Source organism: Pteronotus mesoamericanus, unplaced genomic scaffold (genome assembly GCF_021234165.1).
Source record: "Pteronotus mesoamericanus isolate MK-2021 breed Mesoamerican mustached bat unplaced genomic scaffold, CSHL_Meso_final contig_25, whole genome shotgun sequence".
In the NCBI taxonomy this organism is placed as follows: domain Eukaryota; kingdom Metazoa; phylum Chordata; class Mammalia; order Chiroptera; family Mormoopidae; genus Pteronotus; species Pteronotus mesoamericanus.
The window spans coordinates 22,725,233-22,752,559 of NW_026555105.1; the positions used below are offsets into that span (position 1 = coordinate 22,725,233).

Consider the following 27,327-nt stretch of genomic DNA (forward strand, 5'->3'; position numbering starts at 1 on the left):
AAATGGAAGGGAGAATTTCTGAAGCCTTCTTTTTGTTTTTGTCTGTTGTTTTTTTTTAAATTTCATTCCTGGAAAGAGTGAAGGCATGTGGTCTCAGGGTTGAGAAATGTCTGCAACAAGCAGTGGTTAACTTTTGTTTTTTCCTCTTTCTCCATCATATGTCAATTGTGATATTCCAGGGAATTCCATTTCTCTTACTGTGAGGTGAAGCACACTTCCATGTATTTAAAGTCTATTTGTATTTCCTTTTCTGTGAACTATCAGTTCATTTCCTTTGTTTTTCTGTAAAGGATTCGCTTTTGTTACTGATTTGTAGAAGTTTACATTAAGGAAATTAGCCCTTTATCATGACTTGCACATATCTTTCCTTCTAGTTGGTTGTTGTCTTTTAACTTTTTTATGGTGAAATTTACCTAATTCCTCAATCTTTTAAGTCCTTTGGATTTTTATCATTTTTAGAAAGACCTTTTACTATGCCACGATAACTTTAAAAAATTTATAAAAGCACTGTGATTTCTCCTAGTGCTTTTATGGTTTCATTGTTTACATTTAAATATTTGATCCATTTGAAAAAATTTAAGTTATGGCCTAGACGGTACATAAAAAAGAAAAATATAACCAAATAAAAATTAGGTAGCATAATAATCAATATGCACTGGTGAACTTACCAACAAACTTACACTCAGATCATTAAAAACACCGTTGGTGCCACTGCCAGCTTCCTTCTGTCTCACACCGCTGCCTGCCCCCTCATAAAGGCAGCAAGTGGAGTTTGTGTTTATCATGGCCTTGCACTTTAAAAAATAAATGATCACAGATTGTATACTATTAAACAACATGTTGTTAGTTGTGCTTATGTTTAACTATAAAAATGAAGGTTTTTTCTATGTAGTAGTCTTCTTAAAATGTTATTTTTTAAATTCAGCATTATATTTCTAAGATTTTTCTGTTTGCTACAGTTAGCCATAGTTTGTTGTATTTCATTTTTACTATGATAAGCAAAACTGCTATGCACATTCTTTTTTTTTTTTTAAGGTTTTATTCATTTTTAGAGAGAGGGGAAGAGAGGGAGAGAAACATTAATGTGTGGTTGCCTCTCACGCATCCCAAACTGGGGACCTGGCCCACAACCCAGGCATGTGCCCTGACTGGGAATGGAACCAGCAACCCTTTGGTTCACAGGCTGGTGCTCAATCCCCTGAGCCACACCAGCCAGGACTGCACATTCTTATTTGCCTCTGCTAATTGAATAGGTACAAGAGTTTGTTTGGGATATATACCTGGCACTGGAATGAAATGTCTTCTATTGAATTTTCTTGCCTGATTGTATGAGCTAGACCTTCTAGTACAACATTGAATAATAGCGGTGAGATTGAACATATGTCTTGTTCCTGGTCTTAAGTGGAAAGTACTGTCACTTTTATGTGCGTAGGTAGGTAGATAGGTATGTAGCTGTATGTTTTTCATAGATGCCTTTTATCAGGTTGAGAAAGTTCCATACTATATTTGGTTACTGAGAGGTTTTAACAGGAATGGATGTTAAATTTGTCAAATGCTTTTTCTGCATCTTTTAAGATGACCTTTTTTTTTTTTTAGCTTAATATGCTGAATTACATTAATTGGTTTTCCAATATTAAACCAACCCTACATTTTCCAGATAAACCTCACTTGGTCATTGTGGATTATCTTTTCAATATTGGATTTAATATAAAATTTTATTTAGAGTTTTTGCATCTATGTACATAATGGATATTTGTCTCTAGTTTCCTTGCAATTTCTTTGTCCGGTTTTGATATGCTGGCCTCTTGAATGATTAGGGAGGTATTCCTCATCTTCAGTTTTTTGAGAGTTTGAGTAGAATTGGTGTTACTTCTTCTTTAAGCTCTTCTAGAATGAGTTTTGTTAATTTGTATCTTTCAAGGAATTTGTTCATTTCTTATAAGTTCCTGAAGTTGTTGACAATAAATTGTTACTATTCCCTATTATTAAATATATCTAGAACCTGTAACAATGTCACTACTCTCATTTCTGATGTTGGCAAATTTTATATTCTCTTTTTTTCCTGAAAATTATAGGTTTATAAAATTATAACCTAGTTATAGGTTTATCCATTTTGTTGATTTTCTACAAGAACCAGCTTTTGATTTCATTGATTTTTCTCTATTGATTTTTTGTTTTCTGTTTTTTTTTTAATTCATTAGTTCCTTTCTTCTGCTTACTTTGGGTTTAATTTCCTCCCCTTTTTCTGATTTCCTAAAGTGGAAGCCGAGGTCTTTGACCTAGGGCCTTTCTTTTTGTCTACAACAGGCTTTTAGTGATATATATTTCTCCGGAAGTACTGCTTTAGGGGCATTCCATAAATTCTGACGTTTTCATTTTCACTCAGTTTAAAATACTCTGCAGGTTCCCTTTTGAGTGTTTTTTATTTTTTCAATTTTTGATTTTATTTTTTTAAGGCATAGATTTTTTAATTATTTAGAGGGGAAGGGAGGGAGAAAGAGAGGAAGAGAAACATCAATGTGTGGTTGCCTCTCGCACACCCCCAACTGGGGACCTGGACCACTACTCAGGCATGTGCCCTGACTGGGAACCAAACCAGTGAACCTTTGATTCCCAAGCCAGCACTCAGTCCACTGACCCACACCAGCCAGGGCTATTTTTTTTCCCCCGTGTGTTACTTAGTTTCCAAAATTTGGGCAGTTCTAAAATCTTGCCATTATTGATTTCTAACAATTCTTTTGTTGTCAGAGAGCATATACTTTGTACATCTTGACTTCTTTTGAATTCATTGAGACTTATGGCCCAAGATATAACTGATAAATGTTTTGTGTGTACTTAAGAAGAATGTGTGTTGCATTGTTGTTGGGTGAAGTTTTCTATTAATATCAAGCAGGTCAAGTTAGATGATAGTGTTGATTGAGTCTAGTATATCCCGGCTGATTTTCTGCCTATTTATTCTGTTATTGAGAGAAGGGAATTAAACTCATCAATAATTATTGTGTATGTCTGTTTCTCCTTGAGATCCTATCAGTTATGCTTCATATAATTTTAAAAACTGTTTTTAGGTGCATAAATGTTTCGGATTATTATGTCTTCTTGATTAACTGACCTCTTTATTATGAATCCATGAAATCTACTTTGAGGATAATATAGCCACTCGATCTTTCTTTTGGCTAGTATTAGCATGATAAATCTTTCTCCATCATTTTACTTTTAACTTATCTGTGCCTTTATGTTAAAAGTTAATTTATAGGCAGCATACAGTTTGGTCTCTTTTTAAAAATCCAGCCTGATAACCTCTACCTTTTAATTGGAATATTTAGGTCATTTACATTTAATGTGATTACAAATATGGTTAGGTTTGAGTTTATCATCTTGACTTGCTTTCCATTCTCCTGTCTTTTTTGTTCTCCTTTTTCCCCATTCTTTTAGATTTGGGGATTTTTATTATTCTATTTTATCTCTTTTTTTGTCTTATTAGCAAAACTTTACTTGTTATTTTAGTGATCACTTTAGGGCTTACAGTACATGTCTTTACCTTATTGCAATTTACTTTATTATACCACTTTATGTATAGTATGCTAGTGTGTCATGAATTTTATTTTTATGTATGTTCTAAAATCCCCAATACATTATTATTATTGTTGTTGTTTAAACAGCCAAGTATTTTTAAAGAGATTTAAATAATATGAAAAAATCTTATATACAGTGTCCAGCAGAAGTAACCCCTGCTTGAGTGTGGTTGGTAGGGTAATAATATGGGTGTAAAAATTTTTTAATTTGAGCATTTCACCTAAAATGTCATCTGGTGTGCTTGAATGTGATATTGTTATGTTACAGGATTACATGCTTCTGATTTTGTAATAAAAGATTTTATAATAAAAAAGGAGTGTTATTTGTTCTAGACCCTGTATTTCCCCATGTAGTTACCATTTCTATTGTTCTTTATTCCTTTCTATAGATTGGAATTTCCAGCTGTTATCATTTTTGTTGTGCCTGAAGGGCATTTTTTAATGTGTCTTGTATTTTTGAAAGATATTCTCACTGGGTATAGAATTTTAGATTGACAGTTGTTATTTTAAGATGTTGCTCCACTGTCTTCTTTCTTGCATTTCTGATGAGAAATTTGGTACCATCATTACCTTTGTAACATGTCTTTTATCTCTGGCTGCTTTTAAGATTTCCTGTTTTAGTATTCATTTTTAGCAGCTTGGTGTAATTTTCCTCATGTTTCTTGTGTTTGGAGTTCATTGATATTGAATCCGTGAGTTTACAGTCTTCATTACATTTGGAAAGCTTTTGACCATTATTTCTTTAAATATTTTTTTCTGCCACCCTCATTTTGGGACTCCTATTACCTATATATTAAACTGGTTAAGATTGTCCTGCTGCTCACTGATAATTATTTCTTTCTTATTTTTTTAGATTTTTTTTCTCTGTGTTTCATTTTTTTCATTTTTGGATAGTTTCTACTGATGTGCCTCCAATTTTTTCTTATCTTTTCTTCTGCAATATCTCATCTGCTGTTAATCCAATCCAATGTATCTTTTATCTCAGACATTGGAGTGTTTATTTCTACAAATTTGATTTGTACATTTTTTATATTTTCCTTGTCTCTACTTAAATTTTTGAACGTACTAAATACAGTTAAAATAACTCTTCTAAAGCCCTTTTCTGCTAATTCCAACATCTGTGTCTATTCTGTGTCAGTTTCAGTTGATTATTCTCTTCACTATGGGCCATGTTGTTTTTGCATCTTGGTGTGCATGGTAATCTGTGATTGGATGCCAGACAGTATGAATTTCTCCATCTCGAATAGTGGATAGTTTTGTATTCCTAAAATCTTCCTGAGCTTTGTTCTGGGATGCAGTTAAATTACTTGGAAACACTGATTTTCTTGAGTTTTGCTTTTATGATTTATTAGATGGGTCCACAGCAGTTATCAGTCTGAGACGAATTATTCCTCACTAACTAAAGTAAGACTTTCTTGAAGACTCTACCCAATTCCCCAGGAATTATTCGCTTTCTTCAGTCTAACTGGTAAAAGCAGGAACTTTCTGAGCACCAGAACTTCTCCCTTCATTCCTTTAAGGTTATTTTTCCCCTGGCCTTAAGTAGTTTCTTCACATGCCTGCACTGATCAGTATTCTGCTAAACACTCAAGGGGCACCCTCCACAAACTTCTGGGGTTCTCTTTCTATGTACCTGTTTCCTCTCTGACACTCTGTGCTATGACGTCTCACTACCTTGGCCCCCCCGAGTTCTCAGTTCCCTCTCGCCAGCTTTGGAAGTCTGCCAGGCTCTGCCTTGGTCCCTCCCACCAGCGCTGTGACCTAGGAAGACCCAAAGCATCACGCTGGGACGTTTGTGAGGTTTACCATGTTTATTTGCCATCTCTCAGGGCCCACTGTCCTTTGTTGTCTGATATTTATTGTATTGAAAAATGTTGTGTGTGTTTTGTCTGGTTTATTTTGTTCTCAGGCCATAGGTAAATGTGGCCTCTGTTACTCCATTTTGGCTTAAGCAGAAGTAAAAAGTATGTTTCTTAATTTCCAAACAGTGGTATTTTTCTAGTTATCTCTTGTCATTAATTTCTAACCTGATTGTCTAATTGAGTATACTGTTTTCTACATGTCCACTAAATTAGGATTGTTAGTTGTGTTGTTCAGATCTGTGTATACTTACAGCCTGCTTAACCTATTAAAAATTAAGGGATGAATTTTAAGCTTATCCTTGTGGGCTCCATTAACTTTTGATGCATATATATTACTGACTTTATTAACTATGGACAAGTTTGAAATCTTGTACCTTCCTTCTGAGTTGATCCTTTTATCAGCATTTTTTGATCCTTTATTTTTATAAAGGATCAATAAAGCAATAATATTTTTGCTTTAAGGTCTATTTTATAGATATTATCTAGAGGCTCTCTCAGCTTACTTTTAGTTATATTTGCCTCATATTTCTTCTTAAATCCTATTATTTTCAACGATTATGTGTCCTTTTGTTCCAGATATTTGACTTTAAAGGAGATTGCTGGATTTATATTTTTAAAAGTCTAGTCTGTTTCTTACCTGTCTAGTTTTGTCCATTTACTATTGAGATTATTGATTTATTTCAACTATTTTCTATCATTATTGTGCTTTCTATTTGTTCCGCTTCTATGTTTCTTTGTTTTCTTGCTACTTAAAATCGTTTGACTATTTTGTTTGATGTGGTGTATGCGTGTATTTTATTTTCCCCTTTAGTAGTTTGGAAATTTATTCACTTCATTTCTATTTTTTAGTTATTACCCTTAAAATTTACTATATATTCAAACAAAGTTATAATTTCTTTCCTGACTAATATTAGAATCTTTGACAGTGCTGTGCCCGAGCTGGTTCATACTGACTCACAGGAGCTAATTATTAGCAACTCTTCTCAACTTCTTATTCAGAGACATCACATTAGTAGCTTAAAATCAGCCTTGGGGGAATGTATAACCATGGAAATGGACAAACACTATAAATCAGGGTTTCCCCCTCTGGAAATGGTTGTTAAACATTTCACAGCACACCATTGATCTTAGGCCACTCTATTACCCCATGAGTTTTATTTTTTTAACTATGTTTTATTGTTTATGCTTTTACATTAGTCCTAATTTTTTCCCTTTTGCCCCCTCCACCCAGGACCCTCCTCAGTCAATCCCTCCACCATTGTTCATGTCCAGGGGTCATGCATATAAGTTCTTTGGCTACTCCATTTCCTATACTGTACTTTACATCCCCATGGCTGTTCTGTAACTACCTATTTGTACTGCTTGGCCCCCTCACCTCTTCACTCATTCCCCCACACAGCCCCCCATCTGGCAAACCGTCAAACCACAACCATGATTCTGCCTCTGTTCTTCTTGTTTGCTTCGTTTGTTTTTTAGGTTCAATTGTTGATAGATTTGTATTTTTTGCCATTTTATTGTTTATAGGTTTATTTTCTTTTTTCTTAAATAAGTCTCTTTAATACTTATAGGGACTTAATATAATATAGTTTGGTGATGATGAACTTCTTTAGTTTTTTCTTGTCTGGGAAGCTCCCTATCTGCCCTTCAATTCTGAATGATATCTTTTCTGGGTAGAGCAATGTTGCCTGTAGGTCCCTGCTTTTCATGACTCTGAATATTTTTTGCCAGTCCCTTCTAGCCTGCAAAGTTTCTTTAGTGAAATGAACTGATGGTCTTATGGGAACTCCACTATAGGTAACTAACTGCTTTTCTCTTGCTACTTTTAAGATTCTCTTTTTATCTTTAATCTTTGCCATTTTAATTATGATGTGTCTTGGGGTGCACCTCTTTATATCCATCTTGTTTGGGACTCTCTGTGCTTTCTGGACTTGCATGTCTATTTCCTTCATCAGATTAGGGAAGTTTTCTTTCATTATTTTTTCAAATAGAATTCCAATTTCTTGCTCTTTCTCTTCTCCTTCTAGCACCCCTATGATGCAAATGTTAGAATGCTTGAAATTTTCCCGGAGGCTGCTTATACTATCCTCATTTTTTATTTTTTTGGTTTCTTTTTTCTTCTTGTTGTTCTGATTGGTTGTGTGTGTGTGTGTGTGTGTGTGTGTGTGTGTTTAATTCATTATGTTCCAAATCATTGATTTGATTCTTGGCTTCATCCACTCTACTATTGTTTCCCTGTAAATTGTTCTTTATTTCCATTAGTGCATCCTTCACTTCTGACTGCATCTTTTTTATGCTTTTGAGGCCCTCACTAAGGTCCTTAAGCATCCCTATAACCAGTGTTTTGAACTCTGCATCTGATAGATTGCTTATCTCCATTGTGTTTAGCTCTTTTTGTGGAGTTTTGATCTGTTCTTTCATTTGGCCATGTTTCTTTGTCTCCTCATTTTGGTAGCCTACATGTATTTGCTTCTATATATTACATAGAGCTGCTTTGACTCGTCTTGGTAGTGGCCTAATGTAGTAGGTGTCCTGTAGGATCCAGTGGCACAGCCTCCCCTAACACCCAAGCTGGGTACTCAAGGTGCACCTTCTGTATGGGTTGAGTACACCCTCCTCTTATAGTTGAGCTTTGGTTGCTGTTGGCAGATCATTTGGAGAGATTTACCCAGGCCAGTCATCTGCAAAGATTGGCTGTGACCACTGACCACCAACTTCTGCCCTCCATAGGGGATCAGCTGTGCAGGGGCAGAGTGGTGGTGCTCTGACATGGTCTGTAGCTGTCCACTGGGTGTGCTGGCCCTAGGGTTTCCCAGGTTGTGCTGGCCAAGGTCAGCACTGACCTGTGTTTTTCCAGGGCCACCTTGCCTGAGCTATAAAGCATTCTGAGATGGCTGCTACTTGTGCTGGGCTTGGAGATTCCAGAAGAAGCCAAGCTGTGAATCTAGGCAGGCTGCTGCTAGTCCTGGGCCTGGGGCTCACTGAGGCCAGCTGTTGCCTGTTTGGTAGGATTTAGGAAGTTGTGAAGCATGAACCCAGACCAGCCATTCATATGGAAAAGCTGTTTAGGTGGGCCTGTAAGTTAGGTGGGACAGATTCTCTGGGGTTCTCCAAGGCAGGTCAAACTGTGTTAGCCAGGTTGATGGAGTCTCAGATATGGCACCAGCTTGTTGTCTTTTAGGGGGACGGTTTAGAGAAGGGACAATGGCCTCTGCTCACCTTGATGCCAAACACTTCAGTTTCTCCCTGTATACCACTATTGCCTTTCAAGCTGCACCCCTGGTGCTGAAGCTCAGAGGGAGCGAATCTGAGTAAGATGAGTTCATTTGTAGGTTCTCTAAGGGGAATTACTTTGGGCTCCAGCAGTTTCTTCCACCGACTCAATCCCTGCTGGTTTTTGCAGCCAAAAGTTGTGGGGGCTTATCTTCCTGGCACTGTAACCCTGGGCTGGGGGTCCTGGTGTAGGGCTGGGGTTCCTCACTCCTGAGATATCCTTCCCTAATTTTTATCCACCACATGTGGATGAGGGACCAGCCCATTCCACATCCCTGCCCTCCTACCAGTCTGGATGGATGTGGTTTCTTTAATTCCGTAGTTGACAGACTTCCATTCAACTCAGTTTCTGATGGGGTTCTGAGTGATGGTTGTTTTAAATTTTATTTGCAATTTTGATGTGGTTGTGCAAAGAAGTGAGCCATGTCTGCCTATATCACCATCTTGACCGGAAGTTTCTTAATTATTTTTGAAGTCTACACATTGTTATTATTTTTATTATATAAACATTTTTTAGATTTACCAAATTTTTACTCATCTTTCCTTGCTTCTCAAACAACTTTTTGTGGGGTCATTTTCTGAAGTGTGTGTGTGTGTGTGTGTGTGTGTGTGTGTGTGTATTAGAAATCTTTCCTTTAATGAAAATCTACTGATGGTAAATCATTCTCACTTTTGTTTTACTGTAAATGTCTTGATATCACTCTCTTGAAAGATCGTTTCCCCGGGAACACAATTTTAGATTGACAGTTATTTTTAATTAGCTCTTTGAAAATATTTCCATTGTTGTTATTAAAAAGTATGGCATAGTTATCATTCTTTTGTGGGTTAGCTCTCTTTTCTCTCTGCCTATGTATAAGAGCTTCTCATTGTCTTTGGAGTTCTTTAGTGGATGGGTTATACAATGATTTCTCTTGGGTCAACTGGCATCTACCAGGAAAAAATACAGGTGGATTGAATAACCCATCTTTCCCTACAAATTGTAAGTATCAGCCATGCTGTAGTCTAAATATAATTATGTGTATTCCTGGATTCTCCACTCTATTTCATTTTTTCACCTATTTATTTATGTGGAAACATGATGCTATTTTTTGAAGATTTATAACATGTTTTATTAACTGGTAGATCTAGCATTCCTTCACCATTAATCTTATATTTTAGAATTTTTCCAGCTCTTCTTGATTATATTTTTTCATATTAACTTTCAATTAGATTGTTTAGGTTACTTCAAAATTATTTCCTGGTTTATTTTTTAAATTGTGGTAAGGAAACACATAATAAAGTTTATCATCTTTACCATTTTTAAATAATACAATTCAGTAGTATTAAGTACTTTCACATTGTTGTGCAACAGATCTCCAGACATTTTTCTTGCAAAACCGAAACTCTATACCCATTAAACTACAATTCCACATTTTTCCCTCTCCCCAGTCCTGGACATACCAGTCTTCTTTCTGTTTCTATGAATTTGGCTACTTTAAATACCTCATATAAGAGGAATCATATAGTATTTGTCTTTTTGTCACTGGCTTATTTTACTTAGTATAATTTCTCGAGGTTCATTCATATTGTAGCATGTAACAGGTTTTTCTTCCCTTTTAAGGCTGAATAATATTCACTTTTAGTTATATATACCACATTCATCCATCAATAGACATTTTCATGCTTCCACTGCTTGGCTTTTGTGAGTGATGCTGGTATGAATATGAGTGTGAAAATCTCTCTCTGCGATATTGATATTTGAAATATCAATTCCTTTGGATATATACCCAGAAGTGGTATTGCTGGATCTTATGATAGTTTTAATTTTTTTTTTTTTTTTAGGAACTCAATACTGTTTCCATAGCGGTTGCACCACTTTACATTCCCACCAGCAGTGCACAAGGATTCTAATTTCTCCACTTCCTCACCAACACTTGTTATTTTCCTTTTTTATATAGTAGTCATCCTAATGGGTGAGAGAGGTTATCTAATTGTAGTTTTGATTTGCATTTCTCTAATGATAAGTGATGTTGAGCATCTTTTTCAGATGCTTTTGGGCCATGTGTACATCATCTTTAGAGAAATGAGGTCCTTTGCCCATTTTTAAATTAGGTTATTTGGTTTCTTGTTGTTACTGATTGGTGAGAATTCTTTGTATAGTCTTGATATTAACCCTTTATCCGATGGATAATTTGCAAATATTCTCTCCCACTTTATAGTTGTCTTTCTATTCTGTTGCTTCTGGGTTATTTTTATTGACATTGCATTTAATTCAGATGAACCCAAGTGGAAATTAAATCTTTATGATGGTAATTATTGAAAGTGCTATGTAAAAATGTAACTCATTTATTTTATGAGATGCTATAGGGAGGGTATATTGGGTCTTTTATTTTCTTGTTGATCTTATGCCTAGTAGTTCTATCCATTATTAAAAGTAAGACATTGAATCTCCAACTATTGTTGTTGAATTATCTAGTTTTTCCTTCAAATCTGTCATTTTTTTCATGTATTTCAGAGCTCTATTATCACATACACATATGTTTACATTTCTTATTTTTTCTGATAGATTGGCATTTTTATCATTATAAAATGTCTTTGTCTCATAACAGTTTTGTCTATTTTGTGTGATATCAATAAAACTGTTCCAGCTCTATTGGTTAGTATTTGCTTGATGTATCTTTTCTAACCCTTTTTTATTTTCAACCTACTACTATCTTTGAATCTAAACTATGTCTCATATAGACAGCATATAGTTAGATTATGTTTTTTAAATCCATTGGCCCAATCTCTGCTCTTTAATACAAGTGTTTACTCCATTTACATTTAATGTAATTACTGATAAAGTAGAATGTATGCCTGCCATTTTGCCATTTTGCTTTGTGTTGCTTGTCTTTTTTTTTTTTTTTTGTAACTTAAAACAACAGAAATGTATTTCCTCACAATTCCAAAGGCCAGAAATCCAAATCAAGGGGTTTTAATAGCTATGTTTCCTCCTAAGACTCTAAAGGAGTGCCCTTCTTTGTCTTTTCCAGTTTCTGGTGGCTTCAAGCTATTCTTGTCATTTCTTGGCCATTAGATGCGTCATCCCAATTTCTACCCCCTTTTTAACCTTGACTTTTCCCTTGTATCTCTGTGCATCACAAATCTTCCCCTGCCTTTCCAATGACGAATCTCACCATTCAGCTTGCTACTAACAATGAGCTTATTCAATTAATTAAACTTTCAAATTATGCTACACATTCTTTTTTTCAACGAAAAAAAGTGCTATTTAGATCAGAAGTCAATGTTTCACAACTTGTAGTGATAAAAACATTTCAAGTGGTATATATGTGAATATTAAGAATTCTATTTGTTTTTACTGTTCATTCTTAATAATAAAAAATGTCTCATTTAAATAGGTAAGTGTCAAATAATTGAAAGATGTATTTTCTCTTATTTTTGTTGTTCCTCTATTACTCCATTACTGCCTTTTTTGTGTGTTAAATGGATAGTGTCCAGTGTACTTTTAAAATGTTGTTGTTGTTTTTATTTAATTTTTAAGTAATTTTCTTAGTGGTTTCCCTGTAAATATTAATTAATATCTTAGTTTAATACAGTCTAATTAAGGTTATCAACTTCATTTTAGTAGTATATAAAAACAATGCTCTAATATAGCTTCATTCCCTCTCCTCTCTTTTTTTAATGTCCTTCTTAATCACAGTATATGTTTACCAACCAAAAGCCCATCAACATAGTTTTATAATTACTGTTTTATGCAGTTTTCTGTGATATATTTTACTTTTTAGAGCCGCTTTAGGTTTACATAAAAAATTAGCAGAAAAGTACCAAGAGTTGCTTTATACTCCCTGCCCCCAAACACATGCATTTGTCTTTTTTTTTTTAATCTTCACCTGAGGACGTGCTCACTGATTTTAGAGAGAGGGAAAAGGGCAGGGGAGAAGAGAGAGAGAGAGAGAGATGTGAAATCGGTTGCCTTTCACATGCCCCCTGCCTGGGACCCAACCCACAACCTAAGCATGTGTGCTGACCAGGAATTGAACCCGCAACCTTTTGGTTTACAGGATGATGCTCCAACCAACTAAACCACACCAGCCAGGGCTGTCTGTTAAATTAGGTAGGGAAACAAAAGAATTACAAACAAAAATACATATATAATGTCTTTTATATTTAGCTGTGCAGTTACTTTTACAAGTACTATTTATTTCTTCCTGTCGATTCAAATTACTCTCTTGTATCCTTTCATTTCAGACTGAAGGATTCCTGTAAGTATTCCTTGAAGGAAAGATCTGCTAGTGATTAATTCCCTCAGTTTTTGCTTATTTGAAAATACCTTAAATCATCTTTTATATTTTTTTAATTTTAATTTATACTTAATATTTGAAGGATAGTTTTGCAAGAATTTTTGGTTGACAACTGTTTTCATTCAGCACTTTGAATATGTCATTTCATTGTCATCTAACCTCCATTGCTTTTAATGAGAAGTCAGCTGTTAATCTTATTGAGACTCACTTGTCAACAATGAGTTGCTTCTCTTGTTTCTTCCCAGATTCTTTCTTTGCCTTTGTCTTCTGACAGTTTAAGTATGTGTCTATGTGCATCTCTTTGAGTTCATACTACTTGGAGTTCATTAAGCTTCTTGGATATGCAGAATAAGGTTTTTCATCAAATTTGGGAAGTTTTGGCCAGTATTTCTTCAACTTTTCTTTCTGTCCCTTTCATTTTCTTCTTTCCAGCTGGGACTCCAATTATGTATATGTCGGTATGCCTAATGGTGTCTCACAACATCTTAGGCGCTGCTCACATTTTGCCATTCTTTTTTCTTCCTGCTCCAGAACTTGATAATCTTAATTGACTTATCTTCAAGTTCCCTGATTCCTTTTTCATCTGTCAACTCAAATATACTATTGAGTTTCTCTAGAAATTCTTTGTTTCAGTTTTTTCCTTCAACTCCAGAATTTAAATTTGGTGCTCTTTTATAATTTGTATCTCTTTATTGAAATTTTCTATTTGGTGAAATATTATTCTCATACTTTCTTTTATTCTTTAGACATACTTTCCTTTAGTTCTTTAAATATAATAGCTGATTTAAAGTCTTTGTTTACTAAGTCTAACATGCAGGCTTCCCCAAAGACAGCTCCTACTAACTGCTTTATTTCTCATGTATGGGCCATAGTTTCTTATTTTGCATGTTTAATAATTGTTGAAAACTGAATATTTTAATATAAATGGATAACTCTGATCCCCCATTCCAGTGTTTATTGTTGCAGCTGTTTGTTTAGTGCCTTTCCTGGACTGATTCTATAGCATTCGTATTCCTTGTCATGTGTAGCCACTAAAATTTCTTCCATTCATTCAACTTACTGGTCTCCTCATGATTGGACAGGCACTTTCTTAATTGGCTTGGATGAATAAGTCTTCAACCCTTTGCCAAAAGGTTGTGGAGCAGCTCTGCCTTCACCCTCACTTTCTGCTTATGCAAGGTTTCAGGGTCAACCGGAGGTGAGAGACTAGGAAGAGCTTTCTGAGATCTTTCCTGGGCATGTGCTCTTTCCTGCATGTACACATGACCTTCTAAATCTCCAGAAATATATAAGAGCTTTTCAGAGCCCCTATGAACATCTCATTCCCACTTTTTCCAGATCCCTGTTTTGCCCTAACTAGTACCAACTGCCTCCAGCAACAGCAATGTTGAACACTTGCCACTAGCTGTTTTCAGCAAACACCCTGAGAATAGGGCTTTTCCCACTAAGCAAGGTCTGAGTCAGGTCAAATAATAAGAACTGAGAATGGGCTGTTAGGGAGCTGCCAGGTAGATCAACAACTGGAAACACAGACCGCTGAGAAGTTCCAAACCCAATCTATCCTTTCTAGTGGCTACTAGACTGCTAGTTTTCACAACTACCATGGTTTCAAGGCTGCTCGTTTTCAAGGCTACCAGAGAGCTGGGAAGAGAGGAATGGGATAGGGCACGTTAAAACACTGCAAAGCTCTCTGTTCTTACTAAGATTCAACCATGTTTTTAAATAAATACTTCTTGGATCATTGCAAACCCTTTGTTGATTTTCAGAATCCTGAAAAAGTTAATTTTTTGCCCATGTTCCTGTTGCTTTATAGAGAAGAGGGAGAAGTTTTAACAATTGATTCCTCCCCTCTGAGAGTTTACAGAGCTGTTGAGATAAAACATAATTATGTAAGGTTTTACATAATGGCAGAGGAAACAGAAGACAATGTAAGGCTTTAAGACAACACTATCCAGTTGAATTTTCTGTGATGATGGAAATGTCGTACACTGACCAATATGGTAGCCGATAGCCACATGGTCCTACTGGGCACTTGAAATGTAACTGCTCTGACTGAGGAACTGAATGTTCAATTTTATTTAATTTTGATTAAGATTTAAATAGCCACATTAAAATGGCTATCTTATTGGACATCACGGCTCTAAGATTACACAGTTGCTTGATTGGCCAGGAATTGGGGGGAGGGGGTGAAAACTTCCTCTCATGAGAGGCCCACAGCTCTCCTCCTCTGGATCCTGGGGGTTGGCAGGAGCTGTGGGCTGTGGACATTCTCTGGCATGTAGTTGTGCCTGATGTTCAGTGGGTGTTGTTCAGTTGTTCAATAATACTATTGAAACAGGTCATGCCAGAGCTACCTAGCTACCTAGCCGCGGTAAGTTCTCATCTGTTCTGTTGGTGGAAAACTTAGACCCCCCAATAACTAGATCAAATAGAACCTGATAAATGCAATTTGATGAGAAGGGGATGTAGGAACTGTGAAAAAAATATGTCCCCCCTCCTAATCCAATGGTCAGTGGAATATTCCCCGTTTTCCTCCACAGCCACAAAACAAGCCCATTATAGCATCTGTTTCCTTACCCCCTTCCCAGCAGGGCCTCATTTCTGCCATACTGATGCTGCAGGTACCGGCTTCTGTCTAGGGTCCATCTGGCAGTTCCCCTTGAGGTTCCAGAACCTCCCTGCTGGGTCAGTGCTAAAGTGGGACTGAATTTTTTTTTCTTGCCTGCAGAATAAACTCCACTTCCTTCTCCTGATCCCTTTGCAGAGCTGGGACCATCTGAGGGAGGGAGAAGCAGAAAGGGTTCAATAGAGATTCGGCCATGTGCCCTGGGGTTCATATAGGCTGGGATGCCAATCACAAAGGCAGGCTTCCCCGAGCCATCCCTAATCCAGGGACTTAAGGTAAAACACCTGGGCAGCTAAAATCAAGCTTGAGATCAGAGTGGCTCCCATGCTGAGGCTAGAGTGGAGCTGTGGACAGTGCCCCCAGAGGATATTGGTGGAGAATACAGCGTAGACTTGACAAGGCCTGGGGACCATAATATGTAAAGTGAATGAACTGTCTGCAATTTGGATTATAAATTATCACCATGAAGCTAAGGACTATTCAGGGCTGCCGGGCTCAAGCCAACCTGTAATATCTGTCCGTATGACTTGGAGCAAGGTTTCACCTTTCTCAGGCTGCTTCCTCATTTGTAAAACGGAGCTGACTCTTAACCCCAGCTGGAAGGGGCATTGTGAAGTTAGGTAAGAAGTATTTACACAATGCCCAGCACAGTGTCTGCCACAATATCATTTCTTACCCCACCCCGCCCTCATGTCAACTGACCATCTTATTATAGAAGGTAAGTGCAACTGAACCTAGACAGCAACAAGAAAGTCAGGTAGAGGCAGGGAGGAACTTCTTGACTGACCCCAGTCAGAGATAAGCAGGAGAGGAGCGGAGCCTCTGCCTACCTGCAGGCTGGGAATGGGTCTGTCTCTGAATAGGAAGCGGGCAACACTCAGCCTTCTGCATGTTCTTTCTGCCCTGAGCCGCTTGGTATATTATAGAAGGTACTAGCCCTTGCCAGCCCCCACCTCTACCACTCTCATGATTCATAAATAAAAGGGGCCAAGATCTTTGGCTTTGGAGCCTGGCTCACGCACTTAAGGCCCGAGGAGCACACGACTTCTTCCTTTCAGTCTCAGGACCCCTATCTTCCTCTTATGTCCCCAAAGTACCCACAAGCACTCTTTCCCCCTTCATGGCTTCCCTCTGCCCATCCATCCCCAGACTCCCATTCACCCGACGTTTTATCCATCCCTCCTCCTCTTCTGTTCTTCCTGTCCTGCCTTCACAGGACACTCCCTGGGCCCGGAGTACATGCAGGCGAGGTGTGTGTCTCTGTGTCCACTCAGACACAATGTGCTTCGTGCTCAGGTGACCCACTGTAATCATGCTCCGGCCTGTCCCCGCCACTCCATGTGGGGTGCCCAGAGGCCTCCCATTAGCAACCTCTCCACCCCTCCCCTCAGGCCCCATTAAGGGAGAGTGGAGTCACCGCCACTCTTTATGGGCAGCTGGGGGCCCGCTTAGCAGTCTCTCCACCTTCTCTCCTCCTCTCCTCAGGCCCCATGCCCAGCCCTGAGGTTTGGAGAGCCTAGTAAGTGCCCTATCAACATGTTAATCAAATTACTTAGGAGCTAAAATTGACACTGTTCATTAATTATACAAGATTATGCTAATTGTGCATGCAAATGCATGCAGGGGAACAGAAGGTGTTCAGGCGCATGGTGGGCCATTAGCATAGAGGATGGGGTTCGGGTGCATTGGCATGCTAATGTATGCACCCTGGCTATTTATAGTCCCCCAGCCCATCTGCACTGCAGCCACCTCTGCCCCAATGAGGATCGTGGTGGGGAGGCCAGGTCCAGGCCTGGCAGGTGGCTGTGGCCCTGGGGACACTGGGCCTCGGCTGCTGTCCCAAGCCAAGATCAGCAAGTAGCATGGGCTGCCCCATTGGGCCACCCCCACCTGGGCCTGAACTACCCCAAGCACCAGCCTCCTCATTCTCCATCCCTTCTCTAGCCTAGGCCCTTTGGTATGTGCTTCTCCCTACATGCAAATCGACTCTTCCAAATGACACAGCCAATAAGGCACCCCTGGATGGCTTTCTATCACGCACAGGTCCCAATCCGCATGTTTTGCTGCCAGTTCCCTCCACCCCCAGGCCCTGGTCCACAGATCATCCCTCAGGCTTGTCAGGCACCACTGGGGAAGCATGCCATGCATCCCACCTGCCCCTTGGCAGGGCTGTTACTCCCTTTGCCTGGGGGGCCCCTTCCTCCTACTTCTCTTCCAGGGGCATGTCTCTGGTCCTTCAAGACCTCAAATGCCCAAGATCACGTGTGACCTTAAAAACCCCTTCCACTGCTCCCAGGCAGAGTAGCTGCTACAGATTATATTTGGCAAGTTACCCTGCCATGCCCACCACTCTTATCTGACTAGCTGTACTTTAAGTTTCTCTCTTTCCTGCTGGATTCTAATTTTCTTAAGACCTTGATCATCTCTAGATTCTGCTGTCTGACACATAGGAGGTGTTTAATACATCTTTTTAAATGGGTATATTGAATGAATGAGGGAATGAATGGTCCAGCCATCTGTATCCTCTTCTGTCCTTGAGCCGATGGCAGGGAGCAGCCGACAAGAAAAACAGTGGCAGCCCTGGCTGGTGCGGCTCAGTGGATTGAGCCACGGTCTGCGAACCAAAGGGTTGCCATCTTGATTTCCAGTCAGGGCACGAGCCTGGGTTGTGGGCCAGGTCCCCAGTAAGGGGCACTCGAGAGGCAACCACACATTGATGTTTCTCTCCCTCTCTTTATCCCTCCCTTCCCCTCTCTAAAAATAAATAAATAAAATATTTTTTAAAAAGAAAAAACAATAGCCAGCACAGACCTTGCCCCAGAAGATATTCTGTATTTCCTGAGGCCCATGAGCTCAAAGGCAAACCCTTTGGTGTGAAAAGTAGTGAGGGATTGTTCCCCGCCCCCCCCTTCTCCCATCCTTCTTTGCCCCATCCCTGGTTGCAGTGCCGTCTTTGGTCTTGGAAATAAATGTCTAATTTTATTCTACCCTTTGCTCTCAATCTGCATTCTTTACCAAGGCCTTCACAGTAGTTGTTTTGCATACCCTGCCTCAACACATGTATCCATTCACAGCATTTTTAAAAGATTTTATTTATTTTTTTAGAGGGGGATGGGAGAGAGAAAGAGGGAGAGAGAGAAACATCATTTGGTTGCCTCTCGAACACACCTTGACTGGGGATCAAACCCATAACCTAGGCATGTGCCCTGCCTGGGAATCAAACCAGCGACCTCTCACTTTTCGGGAAGACGCCCAACCAACTGAGCCACATCAGTCGGGGCTTTCTACGGCACTTTCCCTTTCTAGATCTTCCGTCTGATGTGGTAACCACAAGCCACATGTGACTATTTAAGTTAATTGAAATGTCAGTTTCTCAGTCACACTAGCCACATTTCAGGTGCTCAGTAGCCTCATGTGGCTAGTGGATATCATTCTAGGAAACGTTCTTTTGGACAGCACTTGTAATCTAAACATTCATTTCCTTGCTCCTCACAGTCCTGTAATTGCAAGCACCCTTGAGATCAGTTACTAACAGCTTCCTCTTTGGAAGTGAGAACATAATTTCAGCTCCAAGTAAGTATCTCACAGGGATGGAGGAAGAAAGCTGGTAAAAAGCTCTGCGACCTAGTTTTTGGGATGACATTCCTAGAAGCGGGGCTGGAGACAGGGATTCTTGTGAAAGTGCTGTGTTGGAGGAGAGCTGTGGAGAGACAAGGAGTGAGGGAAGAGGACTGGGCAGGAAAAGGAGTGAGTTTGCAAAGGGATGGTCTCAGCTGGAGTCCATTATCAGATTGACCCTTTGAGGAGTTTGGGAGCATGAATAGCGCTACGAGTTGATCATTCTTGTGATGTCAGTTTTGGCTGTGGGCTGCTGGTGGGGACCGTGCTTCTGGCTGAGGATAATTCACAGGTAGTGGGGGCAGCTGTGAACCCTTTAACAGCCAACACTCGCAGAAGCTGGGGGTGAGGGACTCCAGACAAGTACCAACTCACCATGTGATACCTGGACACTGCCTTCCGAAGAGCAGCTCCATCCACTCTGCTCTCCAGCCCCTGAGAAGCCAGAGTTTAACAGTGGACTCATATCAGTCACCTCCATATTTTCCTTATCTCTTGTCTCCTTTGAGTGAAGTGCTGTACTAGGGGAGGTTTCCTTAATGCAATGGTGTCACCGCTGAGAAGTTAAGTATAAATCAAATGTTTGCACTTGAGTCCTAGTGAATCCAGCATCTGCTTCTTTAATAGGGAATATTTCATTGACTAGGAAGGTTCATTTTAATTTCATCTTGAGTTGTTTTTACAGAGAGGAATAAAAAGCAGTTATAGAAATGATTAAGAAGGCTACGCTAAGTTCAGGTGTGTGAGTGAACTGCTCTACTCTTAGGTTTCATTTATAAATCTTAGGCATCCAGAGTCATGATGCATAACTACCACCTTTAATTGCTTTATTAGTTGGATGACCACTATCCACAGCTCTTCATCTTGTCTTTTTTTTTTAATCCTCACTTGAGGACATGTCAATTGATTTTAGAGAGAGAAGTGGCGGGGTGGGGCGGGGAGAGGGAGAGAAACATTGATGTGAGAAAGAAACATTGATTGGTTGCCTCCTGTGTACACCTCCACCAGAGATTAAACCACAACCCAAGTATGTGCGCTGACTGGGAGTCAAACCCGTGACCTTTGGGTGCACAGGATGATGCTCCAACCAACTGAGCCACCTGGCCAGGGCACAGCTCTTCATCTGGTCTTCTTTAAACTTTATGGAGATTGTTGAACATACAGACAGAATAGAAGAATGGAGCCATGTGTAACCTTCACTAAACTCCAATACTAATCAACTTTTGGCTCATCTTGGGCAACTGGTCTTTAATCGTAAAAATCTTCTCAGATTTAAAGCAATAGTGACAACAACCAAAGGTTTAAAACGAGGGGTAAGGAGACCTGAGTCTCCTTTGCAACATTGATGAATGTGTAACCTTGAGGAAATCCCCAGCCCAGGGCTAACCTATTGCTTGCAAGGCCTGGCTCACTCTTTTAAAGGACAGCTTCCTGCACAGTCCTGCGGCCACAGTTGGGGTTAGACTGGAATCTGAGATCCCCGCTTAGAGGGATTTTCCCATGATTCTTCTCAATATCCATAGTGCATGAGATCCCATGTTCATTTGGCATTCACTGTGACTATGCAGCTTGTTCTTGCTTATCCTCAGTGTTTCCACCTGTAAAGTGGAAATGAATGCAGACCTACCTTTACCACCTCAGAACTGTGAGAGGATTAAACAAGATAATGCAGCAAGAACTCAGCAGAGAGTTCTTGCTTGCTAAGTGCTTGATAAATTAGACCGGGATGACTTTTTGAATTTCCTTTGGCAGTTATATTTTGCATTTGTATATTGTATTTGTTTTGTATTTTATTTGTAACTTACGGTGTTTTCTCCTAGCAATTTCAATGGCAGCTTCTAGGACTTGACCTTTCTCTCACCACCCTTTCCGTGGGATCATGCCCCCAAACAGCCTCATGGCCACAGTAGGTATGGCACTGGGCACAGGTCCTACCTGACCCAGGAGGCATCCTAACACGCTCACCCGCCATAGAGCTCACCCTCCATAGTGTCCTCAGCTCAGCCAGGGCTGTGGGCGTGGCCCTGCCCAGCCAGGTAAAAGTGGCTCCCCCAGACTGCCTTCAAACCCCATGGGGGCGGTGAGGCTTATTAGAAACACCCTTCTTCTCCTATCCTCCCATCCTCCTCCACCCCTGGAAACATCCCAGCTTGGGAGGGAGGGGCTTCCATGATGACAAGCAGAACTTCAGGTCCCCTAGGAACAAAGCCCACATCCCCTCCTGCCTTAAGTCCCTGTGGGATGGCCCTGGCCCCAGAGCAGGGTGGTTCAATCCTCAGCTACCCAGACCCTGCCAGGCTCTCTTCTTTCCAGGGGAGTATATAGTTACGGACAGGGGTGGAGGGAGGGAGGGGGGATGGGAGAAGAGATGTGATTATGTGAAAAATACTGGAATAAAGTTGCCAAGTTAGATATGAAGCTAATGTCCATAGGACAATAAATAAAGGCTAATTTCTCTACGAAACAGAAATGATTTACTTCTCCAAACAAAAATTATTTGCATCTTATCAGTTTCCTACAGATTAGCACCTAACTTTAAGTGGTCTGGGCCCCAGTCAACAGCAAATGAGTCAAAGTTACTTTGCCCTGGAGAATCAGCCAACTATTAGATGGCTTTGTTAACATAATGCTCTAGAGCAACACTGTCAATATAAATGTAATGCAAACCACATATGTAATTTTAAATTTTCTAGTAGCCACATTTTTTTAAAAAAACAAGTAACTGGTAACATTAATTGTGACAATATTTTTATTTTATTTTACTTATTTTTAGAGAGAGGGTAAGGGAGGGAGAAGGAGGGGGAGAGAAACATCTATGTGAGAGACAAACATCAATCCATTGCCTCTCATATGCTCTGCGACCGGGGACCGAACCTGAAACCTGGACATGTATCCTGGCCAGGAATCAAACCTGCGAACTTTTGCTTTGCAGGACAACGCCCAACCAACTGGGCCACATTGGTCAGGGCTGTTATGATACATTGTATGTAACCCAATATATTCAAAGTTATTATCATTGCAACACGTAATCAATACCAACAAATTTACTAATGAGGCCTTTTACTTTTTTTTTCCTAACTAAGCGATTGAAATCTGAGAGGTATTTTATCCTTATAGCACGTCTCAGTTCCAACTAACTACCTTGAAGTGCTCAATGTCACACAGGGCTAGTGGCTGTTGTACAGGTAGCGCAACTCTAGAGCAGTGCTTCTCAAGCCTTAGGAAGCATCACAGTCACCTGGAGGAATGATGAAAACACAGGTGGCTAGGCCCCGCCCCCAAGAGTTTCTGATTCTGTGTGTCTGAGGTGAGGCCTGAGATTTCTGCATTTCTACCCAGTTCCCAGGTGCTGCTGCTATTGCTGCTGCTGCTGGTGTGGGTACCACACTTTGAAAACCACTGTTCCAGGATGACTTTGAAAGGACTCACAGTCCTCTTTTTGCCTTATTTGCAAGTTGTGGATAATTTTTCTTAATAGCCCCGAGGCTGGCGAGGAGGGTCAGGGCCTGCCCTGCTGCAGCCAGAGGCTCTCTGGAGAGTGTGCGCATTGGCGCGCCTCTCACTGGGTGGGAGCAGCCTCGTGGACTAGCTGGCATGGGTGAGATTTCAGCAGCTCCACCATCGGTGGCATCGACTATGTGCAGATCTGAGCTAGAGGCTCAAAGGGAAGGGAAAAGGGGACTGACTGTCATCACCCCCAGGGAGGGCCCAGGCCTTGTGTGGCTGCTTCTTACTCAACGCCACTCTGCAGGGAATGCCAACCAGCCTCAGACACTGAGATGTCCTGGGGCAGGTCGGCATAGATGGAGGTGCCTGCAGGGCCCTGGGGCTCTCAGGGAGGGGTGGTCCCCGATGGCCAGACAGGAAGTGAGAATTGGTGAGGACCCAAAGGCTAAATGCAACCTGTACCGGAAAGGGAAAAGGTGGGAAGACCTGGTGAGCAAGAGCAGAACCTGCTGGATCCATGGTTACGTCACTGGCGGTGGCAGGGCCGCGGCCCCACCACCTCAGCCTCCTGCCTGGAAGAAAGGAAGACCAAGTGCTCATGTATTTGTTAAAAAGCAGCCTCATCACTGCATCTGCTGTGCTTTTGTCTAATTACTGTTATGTGAGAAAAGAAGATATCCTCTGTATCTGTATTGTGTGTCTGACAGGTACTCGATGCACGTGTGATGGGTATAGGCTCTGTGATTATATTTTTGCTTTGTATATAATGGGTATCATAGCAATGCATGTATGAGGAAGATCTCTGGGGGTGCTGGGGCAGGAGGTCTGCTATGTGTGAGCGAGATCTGTGTGTGAGGGGGGTTTGTTACGGGGATCTGCTGTGAAGGAGGAAGGGGGATCTGCTTGCTATGTGTGATGACTGTACAGTATTTGCAATGACTATATTTTGGGTGATCACATACAACATTAACTGGTATATTAACGCATATACTGCCATATTCTTTCTCTGCTTATACCATGTAGGATGAGCATATGCTGTACATAATGGGACTCTGTGTGATTAGTATATCATATGTGTATGATAAGTACAGGCTGTATGTAGAATACGTATTGTATAGGCTTCTGTGAAGGGTATACCCTGAGTGTGGTGGGTATACACTGTGTATGATGGCTGTTTTGTAATAGTTTATAAGGCATATACAGTGTATAGAAAGGATATACTGTTTTTGACAGTATACACTGTGCGGGGTGATGGATACACTCTGTGGGGAGACATGCTATGTGATAGGGATGCATATACACTATGGGCATATACTATGACAAATATGCATGGAGTGGAATAAGTTTACAGGTAAGTGCGAGTACCTGCTGCGTATGGAGTATACATTGTGTGGTGGGTATAATTCATGAGTAATAGGTACATATAATATATATAACAGACACGTTCATTAACAATACACTTTGTGTAAGTGTCATAAGTATACATTGTGGGACAAATAGGCACTGTGTGATGCTACACTGGAGATATTCTGTGTATGAAGTAGTCATTGGAACGGGTTCTACGCCGTGGACACCAGGCATCCTGTGTGTGTGCAGCTTGTGATGGGAATATGGGGAGTGTGCCTGCGTGCGAGCAGGCAGGATGGAGTCACTCTGCTGGGAGGAGGCATGGCAGGGAGAAGTTGGATCTTCATTTGTTTCCAGAACCCTCAGGCCCTTGAGCCCACTGACTATGCTGTTTCAGGTTCTTTCTCAAGTTCTTCCTCAAATGCAACCAGAACTGCCTAAAGAATGCAGGGAATCCCCGAGACATGCGCCGCTTCCAGGTGGGTCTGGGGAGAGGGTTCCCCCTGCAAACCTGCTCTTCCCTGACAGTGGGAGTTGCGGGGAGGCTCAGGCCCTGTCGCCCTAGGAAAGGCCTGGAGGGTAGATCCCTGCCCAGCCCGGCACTGCGCTTCGGGGTCTGGTGCCTGCTGGGGGTGGAGTGGCTCCATCTCAACTTATGCTGGCTGCCAAGGGAGGCTTCATTAGAGTCCCACTTAAGGAGATGCTAATTGTGACATTTTTACATGATTAACGACCCAGCTAATTTGCATAGTGTGAAGCAGAGAGCAGCTGCCCTTAGCACATCCCCAACCTGCACACCCGTCCCGGTGAAGGAGGAGCAAAAAAGGCAGCCCCAATTTCCTCCCAAGGGTGGCGGCTCCTGCTGACGGGTTCTCAGGCTGATGCTGCACGCCCCCCCACCCCATCAACACTCTAACTCCCACTGCCTAAGACCCATTCCTGCCTTGGATACCCAGGGATACAGCCTGGGCTACTATGTATGTGCAAAAACAGTAGCCATTCCACCCAAGGAGATGGATTTTTTTTTTGTTTTTTGGGTTTTTTTCCCCAGAGCTTTTGATTTTTCTAGCTCCTAGGGGTCAGTTTCCCTGGGCAGCCAGAGATTCTGGGGTGTCACCTGACCCAGCTGGCCACCGCCCCCGCCCCCCCCCCGCCCCCCCGCCCCGCCCCCGCCTTCCACCAGCTCAGCCCCTGAATTCTAGCATCCAGCCACCAGCCTCAAGTTGCTGGTCTTCCACAAGAGTTCCCTCCTGGGAGCCTCCCCTGCTCCAGGGCTCCAGCCAGGCTGGCCTCGGCTCTCCCCGCAGGTGGTGGTGTCCACGACTGTGAGCGTGGACGGACATGTGCTGGCCGTGTCTGACAACATGTTTGTGCACAACAACTCTAAGCACGGCCGCAGGGCACGCCGCCTGGACCCCTCCGAAGGTCAGGACTCCCAGTCCAATCCCATTGTCAGACCCTGCCGACCCTCAGGCCCCACTTTGGGGCCTGACCCTGACCTGGCTCCTCTCCTGCCTCCCAGCTGCCACCCCCTGCATAAAGGCCATCAGCCCCGGGGAGGGCTGGACCACGGGCGGCGCCACCGTCATTGTCATCGGCGACAACTTCTTCGATGGGTTGCAGGTCGTGTTCGGGAACGTGCTCGTGTGGAGCGAGGTGGGCCACCCTAGCCAGACTCCCTCTGGGCCTCGGGGCTGGGCCTTCGCCCCTCCCTTCGCTGGGTTGGAACTCGCAGGCCGCCTCTCTCCCCTTACAGCTCATCACGCCCCACGCCATTCGGGTGCAGACGCCCCCGAGGCATATTCCCGGGGTGGTGGAGGTGACCCTGTCCTACAAGTCCAAGCAGTTTTGCAAAGGAGCCCCTGGCCGCTTTGTCTACACAGGTACGGAGTCAGGTGTGGGAGGGTAGGCGGGGGTGGGGTGGGGGTATCGGTGGAAGGAGCTCCGTTTTGAGTACCGCGCTGAGCCCTGGTCTCGGAGTTACCCAAAGTCTATCGTGTTGGCTCCGCCCCCTAGTGGCTGCTTTCCTTCCTATCCAGGCCTTCCGCCTTTACCCTACGACCCTTCCTCCCCTCCTCATTGGATTTATTTTCCCTGTGCTTCCCTCTCTCTGGCCTCTGGCTCCTCAGTCCCCTCCCAGGCGCGGAGTCTCCGCCCTCCTTGACATTCTCTCTGCCTGAGGACTTCTCGCCAGAGTGTCTACAACATCCCACTCTCCAGGGTCTAGAACATCTCCACGGGGATGTTTATTTCAAAGATGCCCCCAAATAAGCTCGCTGCTCCTTGAATCCTCCCAGTCTCGTGGCTCCCCCAAGCCTCACTCTGCAGGCGTGTACATACACACACACACACCCCCTCTGCAGGAGCCAGGACAAGAAGTTAACACCTGACTTGAGTGAAAGCCTCGCCCTAAAGATGCAGGGTACAATCCCCTACCCCGGCTCTATCTGGCCTCTGGCGAGAATCTTCACCTCTGCCCCAGCCCAAGCCACCCACTTCTCCCCACTTCTCCCACCCTCCCCAGCGCTTTGCGGAGCTCCCACCACTTAGTAGTGACCCTACTTACTGTCAGCGAGTATCAGGCTCACTGGGGAGGCTAAGCAGTGAACACTGTTCTGTGGCTGGAGATACATGAGGGAGGGGTTGGTGGCCAGGGAATTACTCCTGGAGAGTGGGGGCTAAAATGGGACAGGAAGGGGGAGTGGGGAGTTAGAGATAGCGAAGGAAAGTCGCCCAGGGAGAAAAAAAAGGAATACCAGGAATCTGGGGTGAGTGTTTTACGCTTTGGGGTAAACGAAAGGAAATTCTCTAAATCTGAAGTTAGGGGTGAAGGTAGGTAAGGCTTTGATGCTGGCGAGTTAAGTTAGGGTGGGGTATAAATGGAGACTGTTGGGGGGTTTCTTTTTTATAACAAACAATTTACTCCCCATAAGACCAAATGCAGACGGAAAACTCTCCCTCCAGTTCTGCGGAAGCTAATGTGTATATACAGTTTCCCTTTGGGTGATAAGAAAGGAACTGAGGAAACTTCAAACCTCGCTGACCCCTTGCACCGGGAGTGTCCGAGAGGTTTGGGTTGGGCTTGGTGGAGGGGTCTGCGGCGAGGCTCCGGAGCCGGTCGGCTGGGCCCTGCGCCCGGGGCTGGGAGGGGGGCGTCCTCCAAACGCCACGCTTTCCCCAGCCCTGAATGAACCCACCATTGACTATGGATTCCAGAGGCTACAAAAAGTCATTCCCAGGCACCCCGGAGATCCGGAGAGGCTGCCCAAGGTACTCAGAGGGGCGCCCCGCGGCGGGGATGGGGG

The 27,327-nt window shown here is 42.2% G+C and overlaps 1 protein-coding gene across 1 annotated transcript in view; it reads left to right on the plus strand.

Annotated features, from left to right (window-relative positions):
• The window catches only part of EBF4 (EBF family member 4), a 50,818-nt gene that overhangs the window by 17,618 nt on the left and 5,873 nt on the right, over positions 1-27,327 (plus strand). Inside the window, exons 8-12 of the mRNA XM_054573473.1 lie at positions 24,420-24,501; positions 25,330-25,447; positions 25,545-25,678; positions 25,779-25,905; positions 27,204-27,292. Coding sequence (XP_054429448.1) covers positions 24,420-24,501; positions 25,330-25,447; positions 25,545-25,678; positions 25,779-25,905; positions 27,204-27,292 — 550 coding nt within the window. The remainder of the gene's footprint in view (positions 1-24,419; positions 24,502-25,329; positions 25,448-25,544; positions 25,679-25,778; positions 25,906-27,203; positions 27,293-27,327) is intronic.